Consider the following 22408-nt stretch of genomic DNA (forward strand, 5'->3'; position numbering starts at 1 on the left):
GGCCTTCTGATGTTTCAGAAAGGTATGTTTAACTCTCAGTATAAATTGATTTGCCGACAAAACAAAAAGAGAACATAAGATATGATATAATACATGCCTCCATTTAATACCAAAGAGAAACTGATGATGCTGCTATTTCTGCTTGGATATTGGCATGCTTTACGGGTGCAGGGGCCTGTCTGGATGAAAGGTGGACACCATCAAATTAGTCTCTTAGAATTAAGATTCTCAAAGAGGAGAATGGCAAAAAAGGAGTATGGTGGTGTAAAATAACAGAACTGATTGAGTACAAATAAAATCCACTGAAAAACAGATTAAAGAATACAGTGCATTAAACAGGTTAACAGTGGAGACAGGCCTGGCCAAATAATATGGAAAATATGCTGTTATTATCTTGTAAGTAAAAACCAAAGCTGCAATGTTATAAGTGATACTGCATTAAATAAACTAAGAGTTAGGACAAAGCATCAGTTTGTCATCGACAAAGACAGACGATGTACAGTTGAAGATGAGTTGACTTATCAAAAGCTCATTGGGTATTAAGTACCGGAACGTGTGTAATAATTTTTATTTTCATGCCGGACCCAAATAAAGTTCACACACATACCGGAAGTTAGTTTCAAAGAGTTCTGAGGCTATCTGAGCTAGGAAATCCACGTGTGGTTAACATTTCAACCATTATTTACAATGGGGAAGAACGGAAAATTCAATAAAGGCTCTAAACATAAACCTGGATCTAAAAAGAGGGAGAATAAATGTATCGTAATGTTCGACGAGAAAAATCGACAGTAAGTTATACGACTAGCCTACTCTCGCTAGCCATGCTATAAAGTGAATATTGTTTTCCAGGTTATGGGTGCCTAACTTTAGTCTTAGCCAAAGTAGCTTTTTTTTTTCAATATGACAGTGACATCTTTAAAACTGATTAATATCACTCGAGAATTCTTTACAGCCAATGTTGTTGACAATAACGCTAATGTTGAATTTGGCGTAACGTGATTTTGGATTCTACTATCTAGGCATGCAAGGATCAAGTCAATTGAACGATCCACCTTTCTTTGCAGGGACTTTCTAACTGGTTTTCACAAGAGGAAAATTGAGAGGAGGAAAGCAGCTGTTGAGGAGATAAAGCAGAAGTTGAAAGAGGAGCAGAAAAGGGTCAGGGAAGATGTAAGTGGACTATGAAGACAACCCTGCTGTTCTTAATGGTTGTTTTTTTTGTAAGTGAATAGACCTGTTAACCTTCGAGAACCTCTCTCTCCATAGCGACACAAAGAGTATTTGAAGATGCTGCAAGAGAGAAAGGAAGCTCTTGGTAAATGATCTTTAAAGTGAATATTACCCCCACAAAATGTTACTGTGTATAATCCTGGCTACATCACTGAAATTGAATTTTTCTTCCTTGGCTCAAGATGATGCTGACGAATTGGAGGACGCAATTACTGGTACAACAGAATCTGTCCAATATGATCATCCCAACCACACAGTTACTGTGACAACCATTAGTGACCTTGATCTAACAAAATCTTACCTGCTTGGCATGGATGCCCATCAGGTACAAGTCTTTTCAGGAGGATGGTTTTTAAAAGGGGTACATTTTAGTTGATGTCAAATTTCACCATGATTAATAACTTGTTTGTCACAGTTGACCTGCCAATATCATTGTCTCCTGTAGCGTAGCTCATCATAAACGTTCTTAACATGTTAAATACATCATGCATTTTACAACCTACTGCTAAATGCACTTGAACACAGTACACTAACTGTCAAGTTCAGTCTGGTGAGGTAATGCTGAAATATCTTCTATAATAGGATGAAGATTGCAGTGATGCAGAGGAGCAGACTGAGGAGAAGGATGCTGTGAAGTCACTTCCCAAGAAAGCCGGCAAGCCTTTGCTCTCTAAAAAGTTAGTAGGATTCAGTTAACATCTCCATTACTTACATGTGAATGTTCTATTTGTTTGTCAATGACACTCCTTGGCTACAATAAAATCTGTTGACCAGAATGGCTAAAACCCCACTTATCTTCTGTTTGCAGTCAATACTGCAGATCCTAAATATATAGTGGTCAGATATATAGTGGACATGGTTCATTCAACAAACATACATGCATGTATTCCAAGTTGTTCCCTCCTCTCACCAAGTACCCATTTCCTGTGCAGGATCAAGTCACTCTCAGCCTCGCTGAACATGTTAACCAAGCAACCACAGAAGCACAAACGGAAAGGGAAGCAGGAAGACAAAGGACAGGGTCGAGTGAACTTAACTGGCAGCAACAACAAACGGCGTCTGACGAAAACCACCAAGACTCAGAGACGCAGGCGAACAGGCAAAAGGGGCCAGGACAGAGAGTAACTGTGTGGATGGGCTATGCACCAGGGACACGCTTGCCGCTAAACTTCTGTGATGGACGACAAAAGAAGTTGAATCGGGTTTTTAAAGTTATTTAAGAAATGGGCACACTTGTTTACAATCATAGTATTGAAAGGTGAGGGCGTTGACCAACGGAATAGAGAATGGGAACTACCATGAAGTTGACAGCAGTGTTTTAAAGCCATTTTGCGACTTGGTGCATTCATTTAATATACATCCTTTTCCCTGTCAGTTCACATGTTAACTGTCAAGGAAGTAGCACTACCATTGTGTTAAAATTGTAGAATGGAGTGAACTCGATCTGGAAAATCGATCAAAAGGATTGTCATTTTCTGTTTTTGATGTACAGGACATTTTTCTATTCGACGTTTTGCAACTAAAACGTAATTGTGTACATAGAAAAGTAATGGTGTAAATACAAAATAAAAATTACATAATTTTCTTGCCACATCTTGTTATTGTTATTGACATTGTCTCTTTTTCTTCTTATTTTGTCTCTTCAGAACTGGTAGAAAACACACATTTAATTCACATTTGATACAACAGTTTTTAGTGTACATGGGAGTATGTTGTTGAAAAAAAACAGTCAAACCTGTCTCATGAAGCTCAAGTGTTGATTTATTTAAAGTTGAGCCTCCGCATGCCATCTGCTTACTAACTTCTTCATTTCGCTTTCTAAAGCAGATGATATTTAATACATCTTTGTGGGACTGTCATGCCACTGGTGCCATGTTGGCTCATCTCACACCATATGGTCAGCTTCTGTGATGCTTTAAGCAGATCCAAAATGGAGGACTACAGTGCCTTAGTTTCATCCATTGTTGAAGCAGCCAATGGGGTGTGTGTGAGTGTGAATAAGCCCTGGGGGTTTAAATGAGCGTAAAGAAGAGGCATGTGTCAGGGGTCTGATGGACACTTCATCCTGTGCCTTCTAATGCCAAATTCTTCATTAAACTGAAGACGGGACAACAAAATTTGGTAGGCCTACTGTCTTCTTTCTCTGTATATGAAAATTAGCTTTGTTAGCAAATAATTAATGAAGGAAATCTATACCTAATGTATTGGTTACATTTGTAGTTGTGATTAATTGTGAGGTAATTATTCAACAGTTTTGGTAAACTGCTAATTAATCTGAATGGGAAAAATAATGTGACGCTTTAAGTGGTGCCTTTTCTCATATTGGAAGAAGTATTCTGATATCACAGACAGTATTGCATTTCACTGTCCTTATGGTTAGTTTCACTTAGTCTAACTGTTTCGTCAAAGATGGGCTACTACTAAGTAACTGTACCTGGGAAGGACTAAGTTTTCATCACTTCTCAGTGTTTGTCACACCAGGGAGCTTTGTATCACTGTGGAGCATATCACAACTGCATTTTATCAGTTTGTGATACTTGAAATAAAGGAGCTGGGGCCTTTAAGTAATTACTCATTTTGGTGCTTAGTGATTTTGCATTTAGAATGGCATGTTTTTCCATGAGTGCTAATCAGTCCAGAAAGTGGCATTCTTAAAAATCCCTTAGGCTGCTATTGAGTTCCTATGTTGTCCTTCTGAGGGTCCTGTAAATACTATACTTATACCTTTGATGAGGTATGATGGAGTTTAAAGTACTCACTACTGAACCTTTATTAAGTAATTGGCTAATGCTTAGACTGTGAATAGTAACTTCTTTCCCCTAATTGAAGTGTTGAAAGGGGTGCAATGTGTGAGTGTATGCCCCCTCCGGACACACCATGCCACTCTCCGGCGACAACCTCATCTGTCCCAAGTTCCAGCCCAACATCTTCGACTCCTCCCGCTGCCACGACTGCCTGCGGCAGAAACACCTGCACACTGGCACAGACGCAGTGCCACAGGTGAGCCCTGGCACAGACTTGAGCCAAGGACCACAGCCAGTGTCGGAGGAGAAGGATTCAAGCGCCAAGGTAAGAAACGAGAGTAAGGAGGGGTGAGGATTGTGTAACAGGACTTAACTCCATCAGACAGATTCAGGCTAACTCATGTCATTGTGATAGGTGAGACGGTTGTAGACATTGAAGATCAGACGAGGATTAGAATGAATGATACATAAAGTTGTGGAAGTGATGGATCCCATTGCTGCAGTAACGTAATAATAAACTGGAACTTCAGAATGGATGTTGTTCAGAAAACAGTGACCTGATAAGAGAAAGAGGAGACAATCTTGTGCATAAACAGGTGTTTTCTATGATGGCTTCTTTGAGAATGACCTCTCACATGTTAACTTCATGTGTTAGGTAAGAACCGAAGCAGGGTGGAGCACCAAGAGAAACAGAGAAGTGAGACAGAGAGAGATTAAGACCAGGGCTGTGGTGAATGTGTGCTGCTCCCATTATAAATTAATGAATGGAGATCATTTACTGCCCTTTTGGGAATCACGGGTAACACAATACGCATCAGTAGAGAACAGAAAGCACTGGGTTTAGCCTACACACTGAATATCAGTGTGTAGGCCTGATCAAGAGAACTTTACATCTCAAACATTGATTATCAATTAATAATGTGGCTCCCTGATCTCAACAACATAATCCAATTAAAACAAAATTTCTGCTTCTTCAGTGCCACAGGAAGAAACACTAGCACATTGTGCGAAAGAAATTATGCTATCAGAGATTATTTAGATTTGGCAATTACATGCATTTTTTTTTTTTCAAGCTTAATCATGCAAGAACTTAAATTTGATTAAAAAAATGTGTTCGTATATAAGAATGGGCGAAGAAAAAAAAAAGAGGACTGCCATGAAATAGTGATGAGGAGAACCACCATCTAGGTTTGAATTACAGTAGGTTGAGTGTAACCCTAATCGAGTCAAAGACATGTATGAGTGTGTTAGCAAGAGGTGTAGAAATAGTGGAAGACCCGGACAGAGGATTGTACCGCTGGAGTGTATTTCTGAAGCTCTCACTTAGGCTTGAACTGAAAATAAGAAAAAGAAGATTTGTGCTGGGGTAATTGTGCTTTTTACTTTTTTTTTATTTTAGATTTTTATTTTGTGCAATATACTGTATAGTTAGAAGTAGTATTTCTTTTTGCTGTATACTGTAACCAATTTAGTAGACTAATGTACAATACATGGTTGACTGTTGCAATGAATTCAACTTGCTCTTCCAAAATATTTACAAATAATTCCTGAATATTGTTTTATATTTATCTACTGGTAGTTGGTTACCATTGCATTCAAATGACCAACGAACCATAAGCCAAGCTATTCATTTCAAATACTCACGGGCCAGTTTGTCTAATGCTTATTTCTTGATGTTTGGTTGTTGACCTGTCAGGAGGACTCTGATGCCCAGTCCGTGGTAAGCAGCTACTGTGACGTCAGTGGGGGTCAGAGAGGCTATGAGGAGAGCTCACTGCACATACTGAGTCCTGACTGTCAACTCTACCTCTGTGACGGAGACAACGACGAAGACAGCACAGACAGGTATAAGGGACCTATTCTAAATAACCACACAAACGGTTTAGTTGCTAGATACATGGATCTAGTCATCCTCTAGTGGCTGTGTGTCTTGAAGTGCATGTTTTTGTTTTAACAATTTTCTCTGCCTTCGGGAGTTTTTAGGTGTGTTCATATGTGTTCTTTTACCTTTATGTTATTTGTTAATTACTGTACTCTTCACTTTTTACTGCGAAAAAGCACTTTGGTCCACCTCAGGTTGTTTTTAACTATACAAATAAACTGACTTGACTCGACTTTTTAAATCTGATTAATTCATTTGTGAAGATATGCACCTACTTGTTGAACTTGACAAATCTGCCTTGTTCTTCATAATTTCTCTTGTCAGTCAGGACTACTGTGACTATCCGGACTTCTTTTACTCAGTGAGTGCAGACGACAACTATCACCCTGTTCATAGTAAATCAGCTCACTCAAGCATGACCCGTTTGGACCCACCACCCCACAGGCCCAACCCCCGGGCATGGATGGAGGAGTCCCGGAGCAGGGACAGCTTTGGTCAACACTCTGGTAGAGTATACCACTTAGCCAGTCTTTCAGATCGGATTACTGTCTGATGGATCATTCGATCTTTGCTGACATCACTCACAATCATACTTGTGGTTCTGTTTGTAGAGTAACAATGACTTCAACTCTGTTTTGGACTGTATTCTTGTCTTGTGATGTATACACATTGATGGAGTTCTGTTGCTGACATACTTAACAGCTATGCAGTAGACTTTAGTAGCAAATTTTGAATCTTTCTTTTACCCTAGTTGGCTCCAGAGGAGATCGAGATCAAGAAAGCGGTTACTTCTCTCTTGGGAAGGCAGGAGGCATCCGCTCATCCCGTGCCCAAAGCCCCCCAGCTCCTTACAGACATTCTGAGAGGGGACATCCCATTCCAAACACTCGAAGCCCAGAGCCAAAGGACACCATCCCATTTAGAAACCCTGATCTGGGAGTAGCCTCACACAGACGGGCGTCTGAGTTGCAAAACCAAGATTACCTAGAGTGCCCTCTACCTGAACCAACTCCACTGGAACGAAGTATCGAAGTCGAGGCACAAGTTGGTCCCAGATCCCCAAGCCCCACTCCTTTCAAGCAGGCCGAATCCTTTGCCTCAAACCGCAGGGGTTTCAGTGGCTCAAACTCCAGAGCAAAGTCCCCACCAGCATACTCTTCATCACAGCAACAGTCCAGGAGGGGCTCTAGCCTGTCTCGCTCTTCTTCTCCTGCTCGGGGAACTTCCTCATTCAAGCAGAGTGAGTCTATAGCGTCACTGAATAGCCGGAGCTTCGGATCGAGTGCTTTCACCCAAGGCCTCGATCAAAGATCTAGGAGTCCCTCCTCTCGGAATTCCTATGGAAGAGGTTTAGATTCGGGGGGTGCCCAGAAAAACTTCAAGTCAATCGCAAGCTCTGTGGGCTCAAAATCTCTCTCTCCAGCTCTTACGCAGACCTGAGAGGGTCCTTGCGCAAGGCTGAGTCGACCACTTCTTTAGCTTCGCGTGGACTTCCCAGTCGTAGTTCCTCTCCTTCTAGGAAGGGCTATGACACCCCTGGCCAATCTATGTTGCGTAAAAGTGAGACAAATGGAGTCCTTAGTGGCCATGGTCGTGATACAAAAAGTTCAAGTTCAAGAAGGAGCTATGATACCTCCAGCCAATCTATGCTTCGAAAGAGTGACACAAGAAGTTCCTCAAATGCTTATGGCTTCGATAGAAGAAATGCATCACCTACAAGAACAAGCTTTGATCAAAAAGGTCAGTCTTTTTTACAAAAGACTGAGAAAAAAAGCTCCTCGTATGGACGTGATAGTCCCCCAACATCTAGAAAGGGCCTGGACACTACAAGACCATCTATAAAACACAAAAACGAGACTGCAAGCTCCCTGAGTCGCAGTTCAAATGCTTATGTCTTCGATAGAAGAAATGCATCACCTACAAGAACAAGCTTTGATCAAAAAGGTCAGTCTTTTTTACAAAAGACTGAGAAAATAAACTCCTCATTATGGACGTGATAGTCCCCAACATCTAGAAAGGGCCTGGACACTACAAGACCATCTATAAAACACAAAAACGAGACTGCAAGCTCCCCTGAGTCGCAGTTCAAATGCTTATGGCTTCGATAGAAGAAATGCATCACCTACAAGAACAAGCTTTGATCAAAAAGGTCAGTCTTTTTTACAAAAGACTGAGAAAATAAGCTCCTCGTATGGACGTGATAGTCCCCCAACATCTAGAAAGGGCCTGGACACTACAAGACCATCTATAAAACACAAAAATGAGACTGCAAGCTCCCTGAGTCGCAGTTCATCGCCTTCTAGAAAAGGTTATGACACTTCAAGCCAATCAGTACTGCGCTTTACTGAGACAAGTCGCCCAATACACTGCCAAGGCCACAATAGTCGTAGCCCCTCTCCCTCTAGAAGGGGCTATGACACCCCTCGCCAATCACTTCAACGAAAATCTGAGACTGACCGCTCCAGAAGTATATCTGGCCGTAACAGTAGGAGTTCTTCTCCTAACAAAAGAGGCACTGACACCTCTAGCCAGTCAGCGCTGCAGAAGACAATGAGCTATGATTCTAGAACTAACGTCACTTCTACATACACAAAAAAAACAGTGAACAGCCATGGTAGGTCAGATTTGAATCCTTCTTCCGGTTCCTGGAGAGGTTCCTCTTGTTCGCTCTGTAGTCCGCCAATCTCCCGTAGCCCCTCCCCTTCAAGGAAGATCTCAGAAAATAGGCCACTTGAACGTTCTCTGAGGCCATCCACTGCTGTCTTGGGAAATGGCAGAACTGGGAACAGGAGCAGGAGCAGCAGCATCAGCAGTCATGTCACCGAACATCGTAGCCACACTCCAGAGGCAAGGAAGTCATCAGGCCAAAACCGCAGCCAGTCGCCCCAGATGCGTAGGCTGACTTCCTCCCAGAGTTCCATGGATTCCACTGAGTCTAGTCACCTTTCCGGGGGATCCACTGGATTCAACAAGGAGGAGTATGCCATGATGGCTGACATTCCAAAGGTCAAGACAGTATTCCAAAGAGAGGGGCCAAACCGTCTGGGGAAACTTGAAAGCCACCATTCAGGAAAGGAGAGACTGTACAAACCAGCAAGGTAACTCAGGGAAGGGAGGGAAAAGCATTTAGAAAACTTAATACATAGTGTCTCATATTGTGTTCAAAAGTTAACTACCATTATGTGTTGTAGCCACTCCCATACCAAAAACTCCTTCAACAAATGGGATAGTGGAGGAGACCAACACGATGGAAGACTGACTCGGACACACTCCTCGACCTCTCTTCATTTACAGGTGTGCTGTGTATGATAATATAGACCACTGAAAGAGAGCTTGCCATCTCTCCCTGCATGTCTACTAGTCAAGCACGACGTGTAGAACAGGAGCCAAACTTAACACTTGATCTTGGCTCTGTAAGTTAAGCATAGCTTGACTGACACTGTTCGGTGTCAATTGTTCAATTTCCTGGCATTGTTGAAACATGTAGCCTTTTCACCGTAATGCATTTCGCTATCAGTGGTAGTGCAGGTGATTACTATTTGTCTGAATTTTATTAGACCCCTACCTGAAAGACATGTAAGAACACTAGTTTAGAACACAGTCCACCCTCACTAGAATTTTGCTAATTCACATGTAGTAATATACTCAAAGGTGTAGCCTACTCACTGCCCTTAGAGAGCATGTAGTCCAACTATGGAGGAGGATGCACAACCATGGAAAGGACACCAGAAGTCGCCAAGGCAAAATCAGGTATAAACTTTACTGTTTACATTTATTGATGTAAAGAAATATTCAGAAAACTTTGCTGTATCTCATTCACAGCATCATCATATTCCACCTGACATGTGATTGTAAGCTACGTGTGTTTATGTTTTAACACAGAGGGTGTACCAGGGCAGGCCCTCTGTGTACTTCTCACCAAGTGTGGAAAGTGCTGAGGAGTCTCCCATTGAACAGGCATGTATAGCTTTAGTACATACCATCAGAGACATATCTAAGCACTGCATGTTATAATTCAGATCTTTCCCAATGTTCTTTGTATAATACATAATATGCATGATTAGGGCATTGTTATGAAGATATTAGCATACACAATATTGGATCAGAGACCAACGGTTCAAAAACTGTTGCCACATAGATTGACTCTAGCTTGTGTCACGTCCTTTGGGGTGAGTGTCTGTGTGTTACACCCTGAGGATGCTAAATGAAAGCGCGTCAAATGTGGGCTGCCAGGGCACTCCAAATTCCTGGGATCAGAACCAAAAAAAACAAGACGGGATTTCACCTTGTCAGCAAAAGAAAAAATTAAAGAAAAATACTTTGATGCTCTTTCGAACCGTTTATGTCAGGCTTTCTCATTATTTATTTTTCTGTTTACGATAGTTACAAAGATGTTTGTGTGGTAGGACCTCTTACAATAATATCACACCTGATTGGTTTGTGATTACTTGCCAGAACGACGACTGGAGACACGCCCAGGAAGTAGCTTACGAAGTAGTGTGAGGGTTACAATGAAATGTACCAAGGGAGTTGAGAAATCGATGGATTACAGTTGCTAGGCTTTGGTTTTATTTAAAATTCTTAGTGTTGGCTACATGAGTTAGAGCATGCTAACAAAGTAAAATTATAATAGTTGGAAATGGCGGGAGTCTCTATCATTGTAGCTAATGTTAGATTAAGCAATACACGCTTTAGCTGAACAAAATCAACAGGTAGCCAATATTGTTCTCGTGTTTGCTTAACGTTGGACCTCGATACCAAATGGGAATACGTTGCTAATATTTTACTTTTCTTAACTCTTTTTCAACCAACTCTCGGATTTACCCAAATATGACGGTAAGTTTGATATTTCGATGGCTACTATGGATTACTGTGTTTGAAAGCATGAGTTGTGTATTGTTAAAGTTGCATACATCGATTAAATTTGAAATGAAGATGTTTTTCAGTGATAGTGATGTGTCGTTCGTGTGATTCCGTATGATGTGGCTGTATTGTTGCCATTTGTTGCATGCATAATATAAGAAATGTAGATATGTTTTTGAGGGTTACCCCTAGAAAAATGTAAATTGTGGCAGGGCAAGTCTCTGTTGACGCAACAGACTATGCGGGTTAATCAGCAAAGGTATGCGAATTGTTTAATCTGAGTTGTTTACCCGCTGCTAGAAACACATTTAGCTTGGATCATGTTGGTACACGATTTTCTTCTCGAAGTGACGATTTAACTAGCCTCCTGCATATCAAATTAATAACGCCCATCATTTCGTCTGCATTCAATTGTAAAATCGGTTGAGAAAGAATGGTAAACTAATGGAAACTGTAGACCTATGAAGTTATTTTTGCAGTAGCAGTCTGGTTACTGCAAAACCGTGTTAGTGTATCCAGGTCTGATAATACGTGTCAAAAGTATTCGTTGTCGTCGCCTTAAACATGCTATCTGTTTCCAAAAACTGCCATGTTGCCTTGCACAGCTACCATTTCTGATCGATCATTTGAGGGAGAATGACGTGGGCAGTGAGTGTATGTTTCCATTTTCAGTTCATCTTTGGCAACTGATCCAAATCCCTGTGGCCTAAACGTTGTCAGAAAGGTATGCAAACTCGGTCTAGCGTAAGTTAGGCTATGTTTGGTAAAAGAACGTGGAACAGTGGGGATTGAGGGTCGGATAAAAAACGAGGAATGCGGATTATAAATAGTTTCATAATCTTTATATTCTCCATCAAAGTCTAGGCATACCTGTAGCTGCCTGTTTCTGTTTGCCCCTTTTGTTGCTGTTTCGACAGGCGTTGTAAGGCTGAGGGTGTGGTTATAGAAGCGTCAATGGCTGGCATAATCTGAGAGTAGAGACAGCAAAACCTTACTGCTTTTTTTTTTTTACAATTCGCTCAGAGTTTACAGCAACACCCTCAGTTTAGACAGATGATAGTTCCTGTTTTAGCAAGTGCTTTCAGAGTTGGAGAATAGCCTGTTGACTTGTGTAAACTCATCTGGCTCTTAACTGCATGGTAGACAACATCTCTGATCACGAAAGTGATGTTGTTACTGATGGCATCATTGCATCCTTCAGAGTCCTCACTAGTGTTGTGCATTGTTGTGCATGAATACATGCTGTGTTCAGGACTCTCCCCTCTCTCTTGTGCTTCCTGCCACTTTTCACTCTTCACAGTTTTGTCTTGTTTACAGTGCTAACTAACGCCCAGTGAAAAGCTGAAATGTAGCCACCCACCCACCCACACATGTTCACAAATGGACACAGCTGTACATGTTTGTTTGGTTGGATTGTTTTGAAGTTTTTGAAGTGGTATCTGTCTGCCTCTGCATGCTAATGAAGTGTTTTTGACTGATGTTACTAGGCTCTCTGACTTTAAATGTCTCTGACTGACTTTAAAACCTGAGAATGCTCTCTTTGCTCCCACAGCCTGACCTCCTGAACTTCAAAAAGGGATGGATGTCAAAACTGGACGAAAATGGAGAGGTACCGACTGTTGTTGTTTATCTTTGTCTACTCTCTACTCAATATGCTTATTTTCTTCTCCTCTTTCTTTTTTGCTCATGCTTTCTATCTTCTTTCCCTTCTCTTCCATCTCCCATTCCTGGAATTGAGAAGGGCTGTTAGTAAAATGATAGCCTCAGGCTATCCTTGTGTCCTCCTTATTGCCACCTGCCGTCCTAGCAGGTGGGTATGCAGGTCGGCTACACAAGAGTATAATGTTCGGCCCTGTTACTGTGGGTGGCTAATGTGTTTGGTGTGCCCAATGGGGGATATGTCTTAACAACTCTTAATTCTTTCCCTAAGAAACGCCCTTAGATTTGAATAAGCAAGGTGCTGCTTGCTGTCCACAGTGACTAGTTATTGAAGGAGTTAGCACATATATTAAGGCACTTAGTCTTCCATTCATAACTAGTATCATTTCAGCAACAGAGCCATGATCTGAATTTCTGGTTCAACTGCTGTCTGGCTCTGTGTGTTCACAGTGGAAGAAACATTGGTTTGTTTTGACTGACGCTGGCCTGAGGTACTACAGAGATTCTGGAGCAGAAGAGGTAGGATGTTCACCATTGCATTGTTACCTGAATTCCTTTTGTCTGGAGAATTCCATTTCCCACATTTTATGGAGTTAGCACTGCTCATTTAGAGGCTTGGTGGCGACTGGCTAGCATAGGCTATAATTTCAGTGTATGTACAATATTATGACATGCAGAAAGATGACCTGGATGGGGAGGTTGACCTGAAGTCTTGCGTGAAAGTGTCGGAGTACGACGTGGAGAAGAACTATGGTTTCCAGATTCATGTGAGGATACTCTGCTATTTATGAATTCATTATATTCATATTAATTTTTTTGAATTAATGAATGCATCAGTATAACTGCAATATCAAGACACTTCAGTGGATTTTAATGTGTTCAGGGCGTAGATAAGGAAGTGAAGTATAGATAATTACTATGCATGAGTCGGCTTTAAAAAACATCTTGAGAATAATTAACTGGTAAATATCATTAGTCTGACGTTTATTTAACAAGCTCACTGTCCTACTTGAACACCCCCTTTACCACCAATCCACTTACCCACCCCTCTTCCCACTTTCCTTCCTTGTCTGGACTCCACCTCCCATTCCCATTCTCCACCCTTGTGATCTCCTTGCACTTTCCCTCTGGCAGACTCGAGAGGCAGTGGTCACACTGTCAGCCATGACAGCCGGGATCAGGAGGAACTGGATCGAAGTCCTGAGGAAGAGCGTGCGCCCTAGTAGCTCACCCGACCTCACACAGTGAGTCTTTACTATGATGTGTCTTTGTAGCTCACCTGACCTCAAAGTGAGTCTTTACCATGACCTTTCCTTATAGCTCACCTCACCTTTATATATACCTCTCCAACCTTCAAAACATTTTCTTCAGGTTCCAACAACATTTACTCTTTTACCATGCCTTTTTCCATTTGGTTTCCTCAGGATTTGTTTTCCTGAACCCTCTCTCAATCTCTAATCTTCCTTAGTTTCCTTGTTCTCCTCTTTCATTATTTATTTACTGCCACATTCCTCATTCTTCCTAATTAGTTGTTGTTGTGTATTTGTGTGTTTCTGCTCCCTGACAGTCTTGTTTCTCTTCTGTATTTTGTCATTTCTGCCCCTTCACTGTAATGATTTTTCTTCTTCCTTGACTGTGCAGGAAAAGCAACCCTTCCTGCCTAGTGACTCACCTGCCTGTGTTTGTGCAGGCAGTGAGTGTGCACCTTTGGTAGCCACACAGTCACCTCCAAGTAATTCCCTCTCGCTCTGTCTTTTCTCTGTTCCCCAGGCTGCCCGACAGCAACAGTGATAAGGAGAACTCGCACACACGCTCCTTATCCTCAGCGCGTCGCCACCACTCCCAGTCCCAGCTGAACGCAGACACAGGCTCCTCGGGCTCCACCCAGCGCCGGTTCGACTATGTGGAACTGTCTCCAGTCAGTGGCCCGGGGTCAAGCGCCCAGAGGGAGTCTGGCGAGGGCCAGGTGCGGGACAGTGGCTCCAGCCGCGAGGAGGAGCAGCAGCGGCAGCAGCAGCGGGCCAGAGAGTCCAACGCCAGCCAATGGGAGGCTGTGCTGTCCCGCAAGGCCCCGGGCGGCGACAACGTGCTGAGGATCAAGGAGGAGATTGAGAGGAAGTGGGCCGAGTTTGAGCGGCTGCCGTTGAAGGAGATGCGCTCGTTGGCAGCGACGATGGGCTCGCGGTCGAGTTCGGGCCCACTGGCTAGTGAGGCGCTACAGAGGGAGGTAGTGTGTGGAGATGATTTTTCAATTTGCAAACGCAAATTAACAAATTCATCTGCTAGTTGACAGCAAAGAGTGTGGATGTAGACTGAATAACTGTGTGTGTGTGTGTAGGCATTACTCCCTGAAAGAACACAAACGGGCAAAATGCAGAAGTATGGTGTTTTGTGTTACTGGGTGAATGTCACCAGGATACAATCCCATCGTCTCCGTGTTGCACCTTCAAACTGACTTAAAGGGAGCTTTGGTGATGTGGGCTTGCTATGGGGACTGTTAAGCAGTGTGTATTTGGAGTAGATGAGAGTCAGTGAACGTTGCACCAGTCTGATGGTGCTAGCAGGTTAAACTCACTGCTGTGAGAGTCCCCATGTGTGAGTTGCCATGGTAGTTAGCAGCAGCTCGTTTTTCTCTTTTCTTTCACCAAGACTGTTGGCATGTAGCAAAACCTCAGTCACATGGGCCCTTTGTGCATCGCTAACATACTGGGAGGACGGTGATGGAAACTAATCTAAAATCTGAATGCACAAGAGGCCCCTTTGACTGAACATACAATCACATGCACTCGGCCTTGCTTTGCACCGATGCATCAGCACATTGGCCAGAGCCTCCCCTACAGAGTGCTTTACCCCTGTCTGTGTCCCCTGCTTCCTTCTTCCCCATCTCAGGTGGCGTCTCTGAGGCAACAACTCGAGCATATGAAGAAGGGGGGCGAGGGAGGGGGGGTAGGGGGACGAGAAACAGGGCGAAAGGAGGAGAAAGGAGGAAGAGGTGGCCCTGGTGCGGGGGGTGAGTGTGGGCCACTTGCTCCGTGTGGACGAAGCCTGCGGTCGATGGAGCTGGCCCATGGCCATGCCCTGGAGGAGCTGCAGAGGCAGCACGCACGGGAGATCCAGCAAATGCAAAAGGAGAGGGACCGGCTCCTCCAGGAGGAGACCCAGGCCACGGAGAAAGGTAACCGCGCCACACCAAACCACAGGGGACCTCTCACTACGTCCAGTTTTTTTTTTGTAGTGTCATATGGAATTGATTGGAATATGTGTGCATGGCCTTGCAAAATCAGATCATCTGACATTGTTTCATGTCATAGTCTCTTCCTTCATGAAGATATTGATCAGAGCTGTGATAAATAAGGGAAAGGCAAAATAGAAAGAAACTAGAAAATGTAATTTCAAGGAAATTACCAGTGCATGAAAATGCAAAACATACTGTATATTAACATAAAATACAAAACAAACTTTTATTTGGAAACAGTTGTGGGCAGAGGAAACAGTTGGCTGGAGTCATAGTTGATAGCAACTAACAGTTGAAATGGCTGAACAGTTAAATAGTTGAGTAGTTTAAATAGTTAAATTATTTAATAGTGAATTATTGTAGTGAGGACATTTATTTTGAAACAGTTGTGGGCAGAGGAAATAGTTGAACAGAATCTGTAGTCTTAAGAGAGCCAGATTGTATGCTTAAAGCCTGAGACAGAGTAATGTAATGAATGTTGATAGACATAAAGTTGAATGGATATTGATAGATAGTTTAATGGGTGGATGAGTGAATGGTTTGAAAAGGATGAATGGATAAAAAGTTGGATGGAATGTGCCTTATGTCCTTGTGGAATGAAGAGACACAGAGAGAGTTAGCCTAGTTGAGCAGAAAGCAGTTGATACAGGTGACCGGTGTTCTGTCACCTCCTCCATTTTTTACTTGTCATGGTAAAACCACAGGTCTCGATAATCCGCTTGTGATTGGTCAACTGTAAAAAAACAGCGTGGCGTATGGCGTTTCTCCACTAGAAGTTGAATATTTCTCAAGTTCTGAGCTGCAGAAAAAGACGGCTGCAGTCGTGTTTTAAAAGATGCCGAGGACTTTTTTGAAAACACGGCCTACTTAATAGGATTATAATGTAAAAGGGACGCCGGCAGCTGCAAAAAAGACGCTTAGTCTGAACGTACCCTGAGGCTGTTTTTCACAGGACCTTTTGCCCGAATAATGAGGGATGGCTACTCTACTTGGTGTAGACAACTGACCCTCTGTGTCTTTGCTTCCCCATAATCTCATCAGCCATGGAGATCCTGAAGAAGGCCCACAGAGAGGAGCTGGAGCGTGAGCTGGAAAAGGCTCGCAGGCTAGGCTCTGCTGGGACGGACACACAGGCCTTGACTTCACAGCAGCGGTCAGTGGTCACTCCACTCTCGCACAACACAGGACACATTGTGTCTTTTTTTTAAAAATCCCGTCTTTCCTTGTTTATTTAACACCTGACACATTTCTCACCATCTCCCACCCTACACACACACACACACACACACACACACACGGGTACACACAACCTTCGAAAGTTTCATTCAACAATCTGGCTTGTCTAACACAGATTAGATGGCCAGATTTGATGTTTTACCTTGAGTTTAAGCTGATGTGTAAGAGCCTGTGTGCTTTGTATACATACCACTACACTCATTAGGCCATTGGGGGGTTCAAACCGGCTCTGCAGTCACAGAGTTTCGCAGTCTCAGCCATAAAGACTGCTTTCTAATGAAAGGTTATTATAGCAGTCAGCATTTACTCCAAGAATGCAGACCCAATGGTAATAGATTACCTCACATTACCACACAACTTCCTGACTTTGGTGGGAGTGCTTTCAATGTTGTAGCCCCCAAGTCAATCTGCAAGTTAATAATACATCAGAAGTAATCAGTGAAATGTCAACAGGAAATGTAGGCAGATGTATATCCTGTCCTAGTATTCATGTAGTGTTACACAGAATGGTGAAAGGTATGTTTTCACTTCACATATTGGAATTCTTGTTTTTATTATATTTACATTACATTACATTACATTTATTCATTTAGCAGACACTGTTGTTCAAAGTGACTTACATATGTCAGCTATATTACAAGGGATTACATTGTCCCCGGAGCAACTTGGGGTTAAGTGCCTTGCTCAAGGCCACAGCAGTGGAAGATGGGAATTGAAGCCACAACTTTTCTGGCTACTGCACGCTGGCCCAGCTCCTTAACCCTACACTTTAATGTTCTTGTGTGTGCGCACACTAGGCTGAGCCACGTGGGTGTATAGTAGTGCATGTTTATGTTCATGCATGCACCCTCGCAGGCCAAAGCCAAAAACAATCTTTCAGGAAGCCACCTTTAGAATTCACACAGGATTATTAAAAGAAATGTATGCCTGCTGTTCCAGATATTACAAAATATGTGATTCAATCCAAATTGGTCAGCAACAGATGAAGTGCGCCTTGGGGGAAAATTAGACCATGAGGTGTAACTAGCCTACTACAAAATCAAATTATCTCAAGCATTTATAGAGGCCTTGTTCGTTTGGAGAAATTCAGAGAATGTAATTAACATTTAAGTCATGGCATTTTCAGCATTGGTTTAAGTGTTTTTACAAATGAAAGTCACAAGATATTTTTGTGTCTGTTAGATTAAGCTGCGTAATGAAATTTGATTCAGCTGTAATAATGATATAGTTGGCTATTCAAATTAGAGCTTCAAGGGCTACATAGAAGTTGTCTGCCTTTTTGCTTCATCTGTAATAATGAAATTAGTTTGACTCGTTCAAATTGGAGCTTTAAGGACAGCATAAAACAGTTTAGGTGATATTTGTAGGGATGCACGATATATCGGTGGCCGATATATTATTGGCCGATAAGTGAAAAAATGAAAATATTATCGGTCCGATAACAGAATTCTGGCCGATAATTTGCGCCGATATTTTTTAAAGTCCTAATTTAGGCCTACGTAAGGTCCGTCTGGCTACACTGAGCTACTTGAGCTTGGTTGGCTATACTTTTTCCTAAATATAATGTCAGCGGTGTGAATGTATTTCACCACTCTAACAAAATCTGTGGATATGCGTTCATTTGGGAATCTGTGCATCTCAAAATCCTCTCGTGAATGATCTGCCATTTAACCTTACCAGAGCGGAGCTCAGCCCTATCTAGAGTCGTCTTGTGCTGATGTGTTTGCACTTTACCGCGCTGGTCGGGGAAACAAATAAACTAACTCGTTAGTGGGACGAGTACATAAGTAGGCCTAGTTCTAAGTTGTGTTTTAGTATTATATTTGCATTACTTTAGCTTGGGTTTTGTATTATTACCTAGAAATATGCGAACCATTCCTGCTTCAGTTCCAGACAGGTCATCATAATAAGTTATTAAAACCTTCGGGGCTAACCCCTTTAATTTCTGCTGCAGCAGGTTGTGCACAACAGAGTAGACGGACAAAAGATACAGTCTGAGGAGTTGCAGCTTTATTCAGTTACCCGCAGTTGAAACTAAACCTAAGTTTCCCTCACAAACTCTGATTTGGTCGCTATACTGTAGCTTATTCCCAGCTGAGCCGTTTATGAGTGTTTAGTCCTAAATGAAAACGATTCATACTCTCTAGCCACTTACTTGCAATTCACTGACGTCAGGTTCACTTAAAGGAGCCACACATACTGTAGGACTAGGCTACTGTTATGTTGACTGCTGTACTATTGAGGACTATTATGAGTTCTGTCCATCATTTGGTGGTAGGTAAAATTAATGCAATAAAATTATGCTTATTAAATGCTTTCCCCAAATCACTTTTCACATTTTTTTTTTCAAGAGTAATATTATCGGTTATCGTATCGGTATCGGCCACAACAAACCAATAAATATCGGTTATCGTTATCGGCCCTACAATTCCATATCGGTGCATCTCTAGATATTTGTTTGCTGTACTTTGTTATTTGCCCATTTGAGTGTGCGTGCATGTTCCCCCAGGGCTGAGACAGCGGCGCTGCAGCGGGAGCTTCAGGGCCTCTCGGAGCGCTACTCTCAGAAGTGCCTGGAGCTGAACCGTGTCGCGCAAAGTATCGAAGAGCGTGAAAGGGAAGCCAGCCGCAAAGAGCGAGAGATGCAGCTGCTCAAGCAGGAGAACCAGGTGAGCAGGGATGAATGGAATTCGTTTGGTTGGTGGTTTTCTAAGAATAAATGAATACACAATATTAGCAGGGGTGACTACACATGGAATGCTGATCTGCGTGGAGGAGAACAACTGCCATTTTGTTTGGTTTCATGTTCAGCCATACCTGCAGTAAGTCAAAATTTGCTGTTGGCTGTGAATCTTGTTTTGCACTGTGTACAGAAAGCTGTGAGGCGTAGCTGACACTGTGCCATAGTAACTCTGCAAGTACCATTTTTAAACACTCAGCAAGGCTTCCTGTCTTTAGAACAAGTCTAGTTCCCCCTCACTCAGCAAGGCTTGCTTTCTGTTGAACAAGTCTAGTTACCCCCCACTCAGCAAGGATTACTGTCTGTAGAACAAGTCTAGTTCCCCCCACTCTGCAGGGCTCAATACCTTGCATGGCTGGCCATATGAACATGTGTATTCTGTCCTCCTCAGGACCTGCAGGCACGCCTCACCCAGGAGATCAACCGCATGCGCTCCTTCGTCACAGGCCAGGGGATGGAGGGCATCGCTGACACCCACAGAGAGAGGAAATCCTGTGAGCTGGAGGTAGGTGCTTAAAAAAAAAAAACAGTAGAGGGTTGGCATCACTGCTACAAAATACTGATTTTGACACTGACTTCAACACCTCCCCACCCAAAGCTAGAGCTGTTGTGATGTGAGAGATAAGGTGGCTTGCATGAGCTGAGCATGCAGTTTTGAATACCACAAACCTTCTGTGTATATATATATACTTCTTTTTGGAAACTAATACCATTCTAGTTTCAGTTTGTTTACATTGAATGACAGACTCTTACTGTTTTGGAAAGGGTTTGCTTCTGTCCATCTGTTGTTTGAGTTTCTTATTGCTTTATTTATTTATAGGTGCTCCTAAGAGTAAAGGAAAACGAGGTGCAGTACTTGCAGAAGGAGATAAACTGCCTGAGGAATGAACTGCAGTGTCTTAACTCGGTACTACTTTTTTCACCATTGCTCCATATCCACATACGTGTTTACATTTGTTTTTGTGTGTGGGGAAACCTTAGTGATGTGCAGATGTTAAGACAACAAAAAAACATCCCTGTATACGCACATATTACCTTTCAACGCATCTCTATGAACTCACGGCTCCCTAGGAGAAGCGTTCGGCTTGTGAGCGCTATAAGGAGGTGCACGAGGAGCTGAGCAGCATGAAGAGTAGGAGTGAGCGGGAGATCCAGAGCCTCAGGGAGCATCTGAAGCTGACCATGGCTGCCCTGCAAGAGGGCCAGCAGCTTGGCAACAGCCTGGAGCACTGATGTCCTGAAGCTTCTCGAAAAAAGGGTGAGTACGTTTTGAGAAAGTATCCTCCACAAAGCTACTTAATCATTCCTAATTTTTTTTATTATTATTATTTATTTTTTTGTTTTTTAAATAATTTCTGTGGCTGAAAGGCACAGTCCTTTATTATTTCATCACATTTTCGCTGTGTGTCCAGTGTTATGCACTAAAAAAGCCTGTAGTGTTTGGGGACAGTCCTGGCTCTGTGAATGGTGGTGGTGGTGCTTCAAGAGCAAAGGAGTAATAGAGACAGCACAGCCAGACACCTAACTCAGACCTACAACCTCTGACTTAGGAAATGGGTGTACTAGCAAGAAAGCTGAAACTCAGTGCTAGCATCTGTGGCTAGCATGTCTCTTAAAGTGCCGGTGACTCAGGTTTACTCCCTGCACAGCAATACCCACCGGGTACCTTTACACTTATATATGTATATAGGATGACCGTTGTTCATTTATCTGCAATTTGCTGCATGTTGTATGCATGGAACTAAATTACTAAATCATCTGTATTATCTTTTTTTGCAGTCAAGGGCATGCTGTTTAAATGGGAACTAAAGCCTTGAAGACATTATTCACTGACAATGCAGATGCTGCAAGTGCCTTTGCTTTCCAAATCAGCCACTCATCTGCAAAGATTTGTCAGTTGATCAGTCATACACTGGGTTGCCCAAATATGCACTTTTTTTTAAAAAAAAAAAGAAAGAAAGAAATTGTGTGTGTGTGTGAATGCTTGCCTGCATTTGTACGTTCAGGAGAGTAAGTGAACAATGGTGGAGTCCTAATTCAAATGTGGCACATGTGACATACAAACTGGACTAAACTGGATTTCCCCCTTGTCCTCATCTGATTTTTACTGCATGCTGTTCTAGCTGTGTATGATAGACAGAGGACTACAATATTCTAAGGACTTAAGATTCTCTGTGGAAACATCTCACACAAAATGTATCTCCTAGACATTATTTCCAGACTTGACAGGAAGTATTTTGATCAGAAATAGCTGCCGAGACTCTGAATGCTCTATTTTTAAGAATAGCTGAAAACCGGAGGACCATTATCAGCTCCTTCCGTCGTGCTTTCTTGCTGGGTCTCTTTAGATGAAGTGACTACAAAATAATTGCCTGAGAAGCCAAATACAGACATTTTCTGTCAAGGCCCTTTGCTTATTTAAGTGCTCTTTTTGAACTTTTGTAGATCTGTATGTACTTTTTGTGCAGGTAATGATCTATGGTCTGTTTTGGTCATTTGATGTCAAAGGTCCACATTTCAAGCAGAGGTTATACTGTGGCAAACATTGACAACATGTTGCCAGGCCCTCTCTTTGCCTCTCTACGCTGTGTGTGGGTGTACGTTTTGTGTGTGCCACAACAAGCTAGTGTTGCTTTAATGAGCCAATGGGTTTTTTTTTTTTTTTTTTTTTTTCTTATCTAGTTAGCTGTCTTTTTGAAATGTTCATATTTAATGTAGGCTGAACAAGTCCTTTAACATACCAGCATTTTACAATAAATGAAAAAGACTCTGTCTTTGTTTGATATATGCTTCCTTTTAACTCTTGCTCTAATTTGATG

At 42.4% G+C, this 22408-nt stretch overlaps 2 protein-coding genes across 5 annotated transcripts; both read left to right on the forward strand.

Annotated features, from left to right (window-relative positions):
* The first annotated feature begins 595 nt into the window (after positions 1–595).
* Positions 596–2821, forward strand: nol12 (nucleolar protein 12). The gene is made up of 6 exons (XM_048246067.1): positions 596–788; positions 1065–1170; positions 1267–1315; positions 1413–1555; positions 1813–1907; positions 2163–2821. Exons 1-6 carry the CDS (start codon positions 688–690, stop codon positions 2353–2355), a joined length of 687 nt encoding a protein of 228 aa, XP_048102024.1. The 5' UTR covers positions 596–687; the 3' UTR covers positions 2356–2821.
* A 7507-nt stretch (positions 2822–10328) lies between these two features.
* triobpb (TRIO and F-actin binding protein b) lies at positions 10329–22360 on the forward strand. 4 transcript variants are annotated; one of them, XM_048246071.1, is made up of 14 exons: positions 10329–10692; positions 12272–12328; positions 12461–12529; positions 12829–12897; positions 13056–13145; positions 13513–13622; positions 14149–14605; positions 15268–15553; positions 16655–16766; positions 19359–19518; positions 19981–20094; positions 20410–20496; positions 20661–20847; positions 21369–22360. In XM_048246071.1, exons 6-13 carry the CDS (start codon positions 13543–13545, stop codon positions 20820–20822), a joined length of 1458 nt encoding a protein of 485 aa, XP_048102028.1. In that variant the 5' UTR covers positions 10329–10692; positions 12272–12328; positions 12461–12529; positions 12829–12897; positions 13056–13145; positions 13513–13542; the 3' UTR covers positions 20823–20847; positions 21369–22360. The 4 variants fall into 4 exon arrangements, with proteins under 4 accessions (XP_048102028.1, XP_048102029.1, XP_048102025.1 ...); XM_048246072.1 differs by having other exon boundaries at positions 10329–10568; positions 12296–12328; XM_048246068.1 differs by lacking the exon at positions 12461–12529.
* Positions 22361–22408: the final 48 nt, after the last annotated feature.

This window comes from Alosa alosa, chromosome 6, assembly GCF_017589495.1.
Source record: "Alosa alosa isolate M-15738 ecotype Scorff River chromosome 6, AALO_Geno_1.1, whole genome shotgun sequence".
In the NCBI taxonomy this organism is placed as follows: domain Eukaryota; kingdom Metazoa; phylum Chordata; class Actinopteri; order Clupeiformes; family Clupeidae; genus Alosa; species Alosa alosa.